The following is a 13,047-nucleotide window of genomic DNA, read 5'->3' as shown; positions in this document are numbered from 1 at the left end:
GTTCATTGTAGGAAGCTTAGAAAACACAGGAGAGAATGAAGAAAGAAAATTGACAATATTGGCTCAGATTTCCCGAGGGTTTCTCTTGAACCTCTAGTGGGCAGCATCGCTCCAGAAAATGGGAAGTGGCCAGAAAAAGGTTTCCCAAGTTGGTTTTGGGAACACTGAGCCTAGGACGGCACCTCATAGAAAGGGTGCCCTAGTCAAATAAGTCTGGGACAGGGCTGAGCACTGTCTGCCCCTTGGAGAGTCTCTGTGCACTTCATTGGTTAAAGGCTGTAGAAATCTTGTGGTTTGGCAATTATTGAATCTAGGGTTTTTTTAAATCATTTCCCCCCCTCCCCCTCAGGTATCTCTTTTTCCACTGAGTACCTTTTCTCTTTTCTTTTTTTTTAAATATATTTTTATTGATTTCAGAGAGAAAGGAAGAGGAAGAGAGAGATAGAAACATTCATGATGAGAGAGAATCATGGTGGATCGACTGCCTCCTGCAAGTCCCCCACTAGGGATCGAGCCCACAACCCGGGCATGTGCCCTTGACTGGAATCGAACCTGGGACCTTTCAGTTCGCAGGCCGATGCTCTATCCATTGAGCCAAACCGGCCCGGGCATCTGAGTACCTTTTTTCTTTTTTCCTTTCTTTTTTTTTTCCTTACCAAAACCTTTTTGTCGTGGAAAATTTCAAACATATACAAAAAATAGAGAGAAGAGTATAACAAACCACCATGTACCAGGGATCAAACCTACAACCCAGGCACGTGCCCTGACTGGGAATCGAATCTGCAACCTTTCCGCGCACAGGACGGCACCCCAACCAACTGAGCCATACGGGCCAGGGCCAGATTCACTCATTTTTAACATTGAGTGTGCTACTTTTTCATCCTCTCCCAATGTGTGTGTGTATAATTATTTTCATTTCAGGACCATCTGAGAGTAGGTTGCATACATCATGACCCTTTAACCCATAATACTTGAGTGTATTTCCTAAGAACAATAATATTCTCTACATAGCCACAGTACAGTTATTAAATTCAGGCAACTTCATATTGGTACAATGCTATTATCTACAGTCCATTTTCAAATTTTGTCAACTGTCCCAATATCTTTTCTAGCAACTTTTTTTTGCCTGGTACATTATAGCCAAGAATCATGTTTCCTAATTATTTGTTTCTTTCGTGTTTTTTGATCTGGAGCTGTTCCTTGGCCTTTCTTGTTTTTTTTTTATGCCACTGGTATTTTCTAAGAATGTAGGCCAATGCCTTTAGAGAATACTAGAGGCTCGGTGCACAAAATCTGTGCATGGGAGGGGGGTGTATGTCCCTCAGCTCAGCCTGCACCCTCTCCAATCCAGGACCCCTTGGGGGATGTCTGACTGCTGGTTTAGGCCCGATCCCAGCAGTCGGACATCCCTCTCACAATCTGGGACCAGGGCGGCTTCACCCGGGCCGCAGCCACAGGCGCCCGGGACCGGGACCAGGGGCAGGGTGGCTTTTCCTGGGCCAGGCTTTGTCAGGAAGGATGTCCGGAAGACGTCTGGTCTAATTAGCATATTACCCTTTTATTAGTATAGGTTCCTCAGTTTGGGTTTCTATGATGAGTCCTCACAATTGGATTTGGGTTGTGCGTGTTTGGCTGGACCATTACAGAAGTGTCCTCCTCAGTATCACATCCAGATGTGGGTGGTGTCTGTTTACCCCTTATTGGTGATGCTAATTTTTGAGCATTTGGTTAAGGTTCTTTTTTTGTTAAAACATATTTAATTGATTTCACAGAGGAAGGGAGAGGAGAGAGAGAGAGAAACATCAATGATGAAAGAGAATCATGGATCGGATGCCTCCTGCACACCCCCTACTGGGCACGTGCCTGACCGGGAATCGAACTGTGACCTCCTGGTTCATAGGTCGACGCTCAACCACTGAGCCATGCCTGCTGGGCAGGTTCTTTTCAGCTTCCAGTGTCTCCACAATATAATTACTATTTTTCCTTTTGAGATTAATTAATAAGTAATTTGTGGAGAGGTACAACTTGCTGTCTATCAAATTCTGTGTCTCCCCCACCACCCCACTCCTCTGATTTAGCATCTGTTGAGGATTCTTGCCTGAATCATTGTTTTTCTATAAAGGTTCTGTATATACAAATCTATTTCCTTCCTATTTTTTGTCTGCTTCTTTCCTATAGAATAGGTACCATATTTTATACACTGTTCTGTTCTTAGTTTTTTTCCACTTGACAATGTATCCTAACGAGTATACAGAGATTGTATCATTCTTTTTTATTGCTGCCGAATACTTCATTGGCATGGGGAGGGGGGCGATATACTACAGTTTATTCAATTATCTGATGGACATTTGGGTTTTGCTATTACATATAATACTGCAGTGGGACATTTTAGACTTTTTATTCTAATTATGGAGGTGTCAACTTAAGTGGGATTGATTGCTCAAAGAATAAACGTTTCCATAAATTATTTAGTATTTTGTTACCATTTTGTACACCTACCAGCAATATAAGAGAGTGCCTTTCCAACAAGATGTGTACCGTTTTTCTGGAGTCTTTGCCTGAGGTTGCATGAAGGGAGAAAAAGTAGGGGGCTAAGTATTACTTAGAAATTTTGGGGAACCAGGCCCAGAAATAGCATTTATTAGTTGTTGCTATTCACATATCATTGGCACAGCTAGTCCTATAGCCCCAATTCAACTGCAAAGGAGTCTGGGAAATGTAGTCTTTGATATCTTTCTATGTTATTATATTTAGGTCCTCCTAATCTGTTTTAAAGTCTATATAGATTTATATGTACCATAATTTATTTATTTTTATTTTTTAAAATATATTTTTATTGACTTTTTTTTAGAGAGGAAGGGAGAGGGATAGAGAGATAGAAACATCAATGATGAGAGAGAATCATTGATCAGCTGCCTCTTGCATGCCCCCTACAAGGGATCAAGCCCGCAACCCAGGCATATGCCCTTGGCCGGAATCAAACCTGGGACCCTTCAGTCCGCAGGCCGACACTCTATCCACTGAGCCAAACAGGCTAGGGCTGTACCATAATTTATTAATCACCATCCTGTTGATTGACATTTAGGTTATTTCCATGTTTGTTTGCTGTTTTAAACAATGCTTATGTGTGGCTCTGTCTAAAGAAAATTTCCTGGAACTAGACCGCTGGATCAGAGGAAATGTGCATTTTAACCTTTGATAAATTTTGCAAATTGCTCGCTGAAAAGTTTGTTCCTGTTTTGCTTCTAACAACAGAATATGAGAGTGTAAATCTCACCATTCTCTCCCTAACAGTGGGTGTCATCATATTTTTAAAATTTTGCCAATGTAACAGTTTAAATGATCTTAGGTGGGGCTATATTTCTTAATTATGGGACCTAACATCTTTTCACAATGTTTATTAGCCATTTCTTATCATTTCTTCTCTCTTCACATCTTTTTGCATTGGTTATTTGTCTTTTTCTTGTTAATATTTGAGAAACTTGACATGTTAAAGGTTTGAGTCCTTTATCATAAGTGTTGCAAATATGTTACCTTCCTCATTTATCATGTTTGCCTTTATCGGTTGGGAGGTGGGGCAGAGGGACCATTAAGAAAGGAATGAAAAAAGAAAGAAAGAAAGAACATTTTTCTATTCTTTCAGATCATTACGTAGAAGTTCTGGAATGCAAACTCCAGTGCGAAGAGAACCTCACCCCAGTTATAGGAGGCTACCCCGTGGACAAGTTTGTGGCTACCATGTATCATTACTTGCAGTTTGCTTATTATAAGTGTAAGTAATCCTCTTCTATGGAGATCTGTGCAAGGGACCTCGTCCTTCTAAGACTCAGCTTTCCCTTCTGTACAAGAGAGGTCATGACCCTTACCTGTGGTTTTGGGAGGATCCATCGAGGTCCCATCATCAGCCCGAATGCATGCTTCGCACAAAAAGGCAGCATGCGTGGTGACTCCGCCCACAGACCCTGGAACCAGGCTGCCTGCGTTCAAATTCCAGCTTTGTCACTCACTCACTTCTCTGTGTCTCCGTTTCCTCATCGGCAAAGTAGACGTAATAGCCCTAACCTCATACGATTGTGAGGATCAAGTCAGTTGCTAGACATGGAACGCTGAGGGTATTCACACACCGGCACAGAGCAAACTCTTTATAAATGTGTTTGTTCTTTTTGCCGTTAACTCCCCTTCCTCCCCGTCATGGGCCTTACTTTTCTGACTGTTACAGTTTCCTTCCAGTTGGTCCTCCCTTCGCCTGAAGTTTACCAGTCAGAACATTTCCAGTGGACATAATTTTACCTACCGCACTCATTTCTTGAGTGCTGGTGTTGTTACTTACACTTGACCCCTTTCTGGGCCTTGTGAAGAAGTGGCTCATAAAAGCCTGGTTTTAAAGTTGTCGTTACCAGAAACAGCCACTAGGCGGCACTATTCATTCGTACCCAGAGCTTTAGCAAAGGTACTGATAGTGTTCCTGGGTTGTAAATTGGGTGGAATGTGCCTTCTTCCTTGTCCCCAGCCCTAAGACAAATCCCAACCTCTCCTAAACTCCTGTGCTAATGAAAGTGCTGTCGGAGGTGGGGCAACTCTAAGGCTGGAGGGAACCTTGCTTCCCGGAGATGAAAAGACCAGGTGACTTTTTTTAAAATATATATATTTTTATTGGTTTTAGAGAAGAAGGGAGAGGGAGAGAGAGATAGAAACGTCAATGATGAGAGAGCATCATTGATCAGCTCCCTCTTGCCTTGTACCCTGCCTAGGAATCAAACCATGACCTCCTGGTTCATAGGTCAACGCTTATCCACTGAACCACACTGGCCGGGCCCAGGTGACTTTTCAAATCTCTTCCAGCCTGGAGAGTCCACCATCCATTTGGGTTTTCTAGGTTTGGTTTAGCTATCGGAGGGCCCACCTGGATCTGGAGGTTGTGGTTTCATCCAAATGGGACCCAGGCCCTTGAGGACCCCAATGGGGAGGCTCATTTGCTAAGCACATCCTCCCTCACTCTCCTCAGCCCCACGACATTCTAGGCCTTGGGCCCCAGGCTTCTCTGGTTCCAGGGATGTGAGACCAGCTCAGATCAGAGCCTAAGGTGGAAGACAGTAGGCATTTCTGCAAAGGTTCCTGCCTAACAAGGAACGTCCAGGTTTCAAAACTCCAGGCTGCCACGGAGACCCGGTCTGTGACCTGCCCAGCCAGGGGTGATTCTGGTTGGTTGCAGGCTTTCGGAAGGAGGGGCTGCAGGAAGGGGCTCATGCACCACCTTTCCCTTTAGGAAGCTGCACTTGAAGGAAGGGTGGCAGGTGAGAGCAATTGATGTCCTGTTCCTCTTTCTCCCTAACCCCAGTGAGTGACCTGAAGAACGCAGCGCCCTGCGCGGTCAGCTACCTGCTCTTTGACCCCAGCGACAAGGTCATGAAGCAGAACCTGGTGTATTACCAGTACCACAGGGACAAGTGGGGCCTGTCGGATGAGCATTTCCAGCCCAGACCAGTAAGTGCCAATGCACCGGGCATCACATTCCTTTCCTCCTTTATCTTTCTATCTATCTACCTATCTAGCTATCTGTTGTTAATCCTCACCCGAGGATATTTTTTCCATTGATTTTTAGAGAGAGAGAGAAACATCCATGCAAGAGAGACACATCCGTTGGTTGCCTCCCTGCAGGCTCAATGACCACGGCTAGGGATCGAACCTGCAACCCATGTACGTGCCCTTGACTGGCAATTGAACTCGAGACCCTTCGGTGCGCAGGCCGGTGCTCTAACCACTGAGCAACCAGTCAGGGCCTTTCCTCCTCTTTAGTCTCAGGAGACTGCTTTGCACCTGAAGCGAAGGGGTTATTTGGAAATGAAAGGAAACTCGTTTTATTTTCTGTGTTTTGCTCTCTAATGTTTTACTGCTGTATTCTGATTTTTAAACCAGTAAAAATTCTACAGATTTCAAGCCATTACAGAAACATTTTACTCAGAAAGAAAAAGTATTCCCTTGTCACTCCATACTTCCTCTTTACCCCCTGCCTTATAGCTGCACATTTAGTTATCTCTACAGCCTGCATTTATTTGTTTTTACAGAAACAGGCTCACACTTCACATACTGTTTTGCAGCTTGCTTTGTCTTCCTAATAGTTCATGAGCATTTTCCATGTCACATCTGTACACCTGCTTTGTTATTATTTTTAACAGCTTTGTGGTAGGCTCGTTTACTAATGGACAATCACTTAATCCCCACGTTGGACAAACTCGGCCTCAAATTGTGTTAGGGAACTCCAGGGATTATATATTATATTCAAAAGGTCTTTTCTAAGTGATCTTTGTTCTTAACTTGTACTTCCATTGGGATTTATGTATGCGGTCCTGGTTTGCCATTCATACATCTTCCTTCACACACACACACACGCACACACACACACACATTCATTTTCCTTCACTCCTACACACATACCTACAATCTCTCTTTCTTTCTCTCACACACACACACACACACACACAGTCCTATATCTTCCTTCACACCTACACACATACTCACATAATCATTCAAGGGAAGTTGGCTGCTTGTTTTTGTTTGTTGGTTTGTTTTTTTAAATATATCTTTATTGATTTCAGAGAGGAAGGGAGAGGGAAAGAGAGATAGAAACATCAATGATGAGAGAGAATCATTGATTGGCTGCCTCCTGCACACCCCCCACTGGGGACTGAGCCCGCAACCCAGGCATGTGCCCCTGGCCGGAATCAAACCTGGGACCCTTCAGTCCACAGGCTGATGCTCTATCCACTGAGCCAAACCAGCCAGGTCTTGTGTGTGTTTTTTTTGATTTTTTTTTTTAATGAGATATAATTTAAATACAGTAAAATTCACCCTTGGAAGGGGCACAAGTCCTGGTTTTAGTGTATTCACAGAGTTGTGCAACCATGGCCTAGACTACCTCATTTTAAGTATTTCCATCACCCCCAGAAGAAACCCCATGCATGCCCTGTTCCTCCCACTCCCAGTCCTGATATTAAACGGTGGGTCCTGCAAACTGTTCCCTGTCTGTGTCTGAACAGGAAGCAGTTCAGTTCTTTAACGTGACGACGCTCCAGAAAGAGCTGTATGACTTTGCTCAGGAAAATATCATGGATGACGATGAGGTAAGTTTTCATGTTTAGCACACGTCTGGCTAAAAGAAAATATTACTCACATCTTTGCTGAAATCACTGGAAGGCGAGTCATCCCTGAAATAAGAAACAGAAGGGGGCCTTGAGACACGTGGTGTCTGTGGGTGTTCTAATGGGAGTCAGCGCTGCCCTGAGCAGAGCGGCTTTCTAGGAACCCAGGCTGCAGCACGCTGGGTGCTCCAGGACCCACCACGGGAGCCTCCAACCATCTTCTTTTTTTTTTTTTTCCTTTTAAGGGGAAATTGATGAGCCTTCCTTCTTCTTTTATTGTTTTTCCTTTCTTTTTTTTAATTTGTTGATTTGAGAGAGAGAGAGAGAAACATTGACTTTTTGTTGTTCCACTTACTGATGCGTTCATGTGTTGATTCTTTTTTTTTTTTTAAAGAATAAACATTCTTTTTTTAAAATACATTTTTGTTGATTTCAGAGAGGAAGGAAGAGGGAGAGAGAGATAGAAACATCAATGATGAGAGAGAATCATTGATTGGCTGCCTCCTGCACGCCCCCCACTGGGGATCGAGCCTGCAACCCAGGCATGTGCCCTTGACTGGAATCAAACCTGGGACCTTTTGGTCCACAGGCGACGCTCTATCCACTGAGCCATACCAGCTAGGGCAAGAATAAACATTCTTTTTTAATATTTTTATTATTATTATTATTTTTTTTTAAACACAATGCCACATCTTTTTTTTTTTAATATATTTTATTGATTTTTTACAGAGAAGAAGAGAGAGGGATAGAGAGTTAGAAACATTGATGAGAGAGAAACATCGATCCGCTGCCTCTTACACACCCCCTACTGGGGATGTGCCCGCAACCAAGGTACATGCCCTTGACCGGAATCGAACCCGGGACCCCTGAGTCCGCAGGCCGACGCTCTATCCACTGAGCCAAACCGGTCTCGGCAATATTTTTATTATTTTTATTTTGATAGTGGGAGAGAGGGAAGGAGTGAGGGGTGTAGGGGGAAGAGAGAGAGGAGAAACATTGATGTGAGAGAAACACATCATCTGGTTGCCTCCTGACCGGGTCTGGGGATTGAACCTGCAACTGAGGTACGTGCCCTTGACCGGGAACAAAGTCACGAACCTTCATTCTGAGGGCTCTAATAATCACAGCCAAAACCAGCCAGGGCCATGGGTTGATTCTTGTATGTACCCTGACAGGGGACCAAACCCACAACCTTGGTGTATCAGGATGAATCCACTGAGCTAGCTACCTGGCCAGGGCAAATTTTGTTATTCCTGATGCTAATTGAATGGCGTTGCTTTCTCATTTTTACTTTTCCATTATTTATTGCTAGTGTATAGAGAGACAGTTGATTGGTAATATTGATATTGTCATCCTGCAGGTCACTCTAGCTTTCTGAGGTTGTTTCCTCACTTGTGACATGAGCGAGCTTCCCTGAATCTTCGTGATAAAAATACCCAACAAAGTAGGACTAGAAGGGGGACTTCCTCCACTGACCAAGGGCACGACAAAAACAAAAACAAAAACAAACACACAGCTAACAACATACTAATTGCTGAACCAATACTTTCCTTCCAAGATTGGGAGCAAGACAGGGTGTCCACTCTCTCCATTTCTATTTGACATTGTGGTGGAGGCTTTAGCCAGGGCAGTTAGCGAAGAAAAATAAGTAAAAGGCATCCAGATGGAAGAAGAAGTAAAACTACCACTGTGTTCCTAGGAAACGGGATCTCGTCGCGCCCTTGTCAGGTTGAGGCAGCCCCCCTTCTATTCCTACTTCGCCGGATGCTTTTGTCACGAAGATTCAGTAAAGCCCTCTCAGGTCACCGATAAAGAAACGTTAAGAAAACTAACCCAGGTCTTGGCCCCAAAAAGCCCATGGTCTGGTGAGCAAGGCAGACAAGGAACGGATCGGAAGTGTTCCCGTGGGGTAGCAGCTAACGGGAGAGGGAGAGGAGTGGGGAGGAGGCACAGAAGGGGGTGCCGAGCAGGGTCTTTTGGAGGGTGGCTGGACTGCCCACCTCGCACAGGGCATCTGTGGGGGCACTTGACTCCACGTTCACATGGAGCGGGAGCCAGGTCCCCTCCCAGGGAGAAGCCAGGTCCCCTGGGCCCGAGGGCAGGGGCGAAGGGCTGCTATGGCCCCAGCAGGCGGCCGGCAACGGCCTCTTTGGGAACGGTCTCTGCTCCCCGCACTTTAAAGCCAAGCAGCCCACTCAGCGGAGGCGTCCTGTTGTCTCTTGCAGGGAGAGGTGGTGGAATACGTGGACGACCTCTTGGAGCTGGAGGAGACCAGCTAGTCCACAGGAGACAAGGACACTTCCCTTCGATGTGCAGGAAACACAGATTCCTTGTCTTCCTTTTCCCAACTGCCCACGTGGTTGATACCTCAGAGCCTTCTCTTTGCTCTGTGAAGTGAAAGGGAAGCTCCGCCTCTCACTACATTTAACAAGGGGTGAGCCTGCCTTCCCCGTGACCACACCTGCCCCCCCCCATCTTCACACCTGGTTCCCCTGTGTTCACACCGGCTTCCCCTGTGTTCACACCTGCCTTCCCTGTGTTTGTACCATCCTCACACCTGTCTTCCCCATATTCACACCCGCCTTCTTCATATTCATGCCTATCTTTCTCACCAGCCTTTCCAATTCCCCTCCCCCCCGCAGAAAAAAACAGTACTATATTTTAAATAAGAAAAATACTCCTAAAAGATGGTAATTGTGAAAACCTACTTTGACCTTCCTGCTCTTCCAGATTTTAGTTTTTTTTATTTTATTTTTTTATCCCCATGAGCAATGAGAATCCCACCAGGAGGACTAAGAAGGAGCCACCTTTGAGGTTGGAGAAAAACAGGAGAGTGTGGGGTTCTGGAATCTGAGCTTTTTAAGTTCAACCTTATTCCCTCCTCCGATAAGCCACTTAGTCTGGTTGGGACACGCCGGGGATGGAGGCAGGAGACAGGACTTTCCCCACAATGGCCTGGAAAGGAATGAAGGGGCATCGCGTTTGGGGGCTTCGGTGTACGGATGATTGACTGGTGGTGGAAAACACATTTTTGCTTTTGCAGCTTCCTTTTCCCCCATCCCACTAGTCCAGCCTCTGGGAACGGGATGTCCCCTATTTCTCCTGCGGTACTGTCCGTCCCTGTTTCCCTTCTCCCGAGAGCACTTCCTTTTTTACCTACATGAAGTCCTCATGTCAAGGTCTAGGCTACTCACCTCAAGACAGCAACCTGCTACTGTGGCTGTGGCTGGATTTGCCCACATCAGCAGGGTCTGTACTCCCAGGGGGCAGCGTGGCCAAAGGAGTCCGTGTTCTTGGCATCACTGACGGCTGCACCCCCGCTCATGGGATGCGGGGTTCTCCTTTCTCCCCTTGTCCCACCCTCTGCTCCACCAGAGAGACTTCCTTTGGAAGTCCGTGGGGGAGAGGTCATAGGACAGGACTCCAAAGTAGAGGGGGACCCAGGGAGTAGACGCCCAGCCCCAGGGTTCCTGAGTCATGGGGGGTGGGGTGCACCCAGCAGCTGTTCAACTCCCCCGAGGCTCCTGGCTGCCGTTGACCTTCCCAGTGTGTGAGGAGATGCACAGGGACCACCACAGGGCCAGGGCTGGGCTGGGGGTCTGCCTCCCTCCACCTCTGTGGCCTGCAGAGCTTCCGTTGGGTCCTCTGCCTTTGCATCTGAGTCTGGGCTGAGCTCTTTGTGGGTGATGTTTTTCCGCACAGGGTTGGGTGGTGGTGGTGGTGGTGGTGGTGTCCTCATTCACTCTCTGAACTTGGCCTCTTTTCACTGGGGATTGAAAATCACCCCCACCCCCATCCTAGCAATGTCCCCTGAGGAAGAAACGCAGGATTGAAGGCTGTACAACCGAATTATTGAACTGTTTAACTTCAAGGGAAACAACACCAATCTTTAAAAACAAAAAGGTGAGCTGATTTCTCCAAGCCTACCATGAAACCCCGGCATGTGGGCTGCACTCCATGACCTCCACCCAGCACCTCCCTGAACGGGTTTCTTATGTGAGCCCCTAGAAGATTCCTGGATTGAACCTCACGGGCTCAGCATCGGTCTGCTCTGTCTTTTGAAAACAAAACAAAAAAGCGAACACATTTGTGAGTTTCCAGACTTGCCCACCATACGGTTCTTTGTCTGGTGTCCTCAAGCTGGTCCACCCAGGGAGGCCGCCCACCCCAGGGGCTGGGGCGGGGGGGATCTAACCAGCCCCATCACTGGTCTGGTAACCCGGGCAGGGTACCCATTGGGCGGGTCTGAGGCTACCCGCTGTGGCCCCTGTTCACGTTCAGACATTGGCAGTGAGTGGCTGAGGGTTTGTGTGTGTGTGTGTGTGCACATAGGTTTAAAAAAGGGACTAATTGTCTGAAATGTCTCCTATATCAACATAGCCAACGTACTAATATCTTCCCGCGTCCTGAGACTTTCTATTTCCTGCCACGAACCTGGTGTCCTGGCCCCTGGGATCCCGGAGAACCGCGGGGTCCATGGCCCACAAAGGCCGCCTTAGGAAAGGTTGCTGTTAGGGGTTCTTACGAAGGGAACGTTAGGAGCACAAAAATCGTATTGAACCAAACTCGGTGGCAAACAGAAAATGACTTGTTAGATTGTCAGTGGGAAAGGGTTTATTATGACTGCCGGTGGGATAAACAGGGGCCGGTTTCTGCCAACATTTATGGAAATAACGTTTTTAAGTTTTAAATGTGAGCTGTAAGCCTAAGCGCCTTCAGTTTAAAAAAAAAATAAAATGAAATAAAATAAAAATTCAATGCTGGAGCTGGGGGGAGGAGGTGGATCGGTGCCAGAGCAAACATTCTCATTTAATAGTGTTTGCACATGGAGCTACAACACAGTGTGTAGCGAGGCCCTGAGAAAAACCCACAACTAATCCTTCATCGCAGCTGTCTGAACTCTTGATCATCTGCCATCGCCCAAACAGCGCCTTCTTTTTTCTGGTGGCTCCAGGCTTGAATGACTTAGTGTGGAGAGTTTAAACGAGATGCAAGGCGGGGAGGGGAAAGGGAAAGGAGCCTTAAATGAGCCTCAGCCAAAGGTTTTGTGCATTGGACTTCCTGTGCCTGCAGCCGGGGCAGGGCTGGTCCCCGCCCCGTCCTGGGCCATCTCCCCGAGAGGGAAGAGGCCATGGCAGCCCTGCTTCGCCTCGACTGACCCTCTCCTACCCCAGAAGGGAGTCCGGAGCGGCTGGGGTTTGTGCCACAGGAGGATGCTTCTCTCCCTCGGGCCGGCCTGTGAGCCACCAGACCTTCGCTCCTAACATCGCCCCACACAGATCTGGCTTTGGGGCTTGATGAAGGAATGAATTGGCTCGCTACCTCCTTGCAGCTGGTAGGGTAACATACTGGTGCCTCATTTTACCAGAAAAGAAATTAAGAAATGGGGCCTCGCCCTAACCGGTTTGGCTCAGTGGATAGACCATCAGCCTGCGGACTCAAGGGTCCCAGGTTCAATTCCGGTCAAGGGCATGTACCTTGGTTGCAGGCACATCCCCAGTAGGGGGTGGGGGATGTGCAGGAGGTAGCTGATTGATGTTTCTCATCAATGTTTCTAACTCTATCCCTCTCCCTTCCTCTCTGTAAAAAAATCAATAAAATATATTTTTTTAAAAAAACAAAGAAATGGGGCCTGGCCAGCATCCCTCAGTGGTTGAGCATTGACCTGTGAGCCAGGAGGTCATGGTTTGATTCCCAGTCAGGGCACATGCTAGGATTGCAGGCTCGATCCCCAATGTGGGGCATGCAAGAGGCAGCTAATCAATGATTCTCTCCCTTCATTCTCTCTCTTCCTCTCTGAAAAAAAAGAAAGAAAGAAAGAAAGAAAGAAAGAAAGAAAAAAAGGAAAAGAAAGAAAGAAAAATGTGGCAAACAGGTCCAGGAGCAACCACAGAGCTTCACTGCCCAC

At 46.7% G+C, this 13,047-nt stretch overlaps 1 protein-coding gene across 3 annotated transcripts in view; it reads left to right on the top strand.

Annotated features, from left to right (window-relative positions):
- Window positions 1–13,047, top strand: part of CRTAP (cartilage associated protein) — a 209,038-nt gene that overhangs the window by 9,069 nt on the left and 186,922 nt on the right. The window contains exons 4-8 of one of the 3 annotated variants that reach the window (XR_008554481.1): window positions 3,644–3,772; window positions 5,339–5,484; window positions 7,038–7,121; window positions 9,365–9,573; window positions 10,941–11,010. Coding sequence is in view for 1 of the 3 variants with exons in the window: in XM_008153992.3 (XP_008152214.2) it covers window positions 3,644–3,772; window positions 5,339–5,484; window positions 7,038–7,121; window positions 9,365–9,418 (413 nt within the window). In the remaining 2 variants the exon portion in view is untranslated. Of the gene's footprint in view, window positions 1–3,643; window positions 3,773–5,338; window positions 5,485–7,037; window positions 7,122–9,364; window positions 11,011–13,047 lie in introns of those variants that run through there. The other 2 variants (XR_008554480.1, XM_008153992.3) reach the window with 2 other exon arrangements.

This window comes from Eptesicus fuscus, chromosome 18 (assembly GCF_027574615.1).
Source record: "Eptesicus fuscus isolate TK198812 chromosome 18, DD_ASM_mEF_20220401, whole genome shotgun sequence".
NCBI lineage: Eukaryota > Metazoa > Chordata > Mammalia > Chiroptera > Vespertilionidae > Eptesicus > Eptesicus fuscus.
The sequence above is the reverse complement of the archived record's forward strand: the minus strand, read 5'-3'. Positions and strand labels throughout refer to the sequence as shown.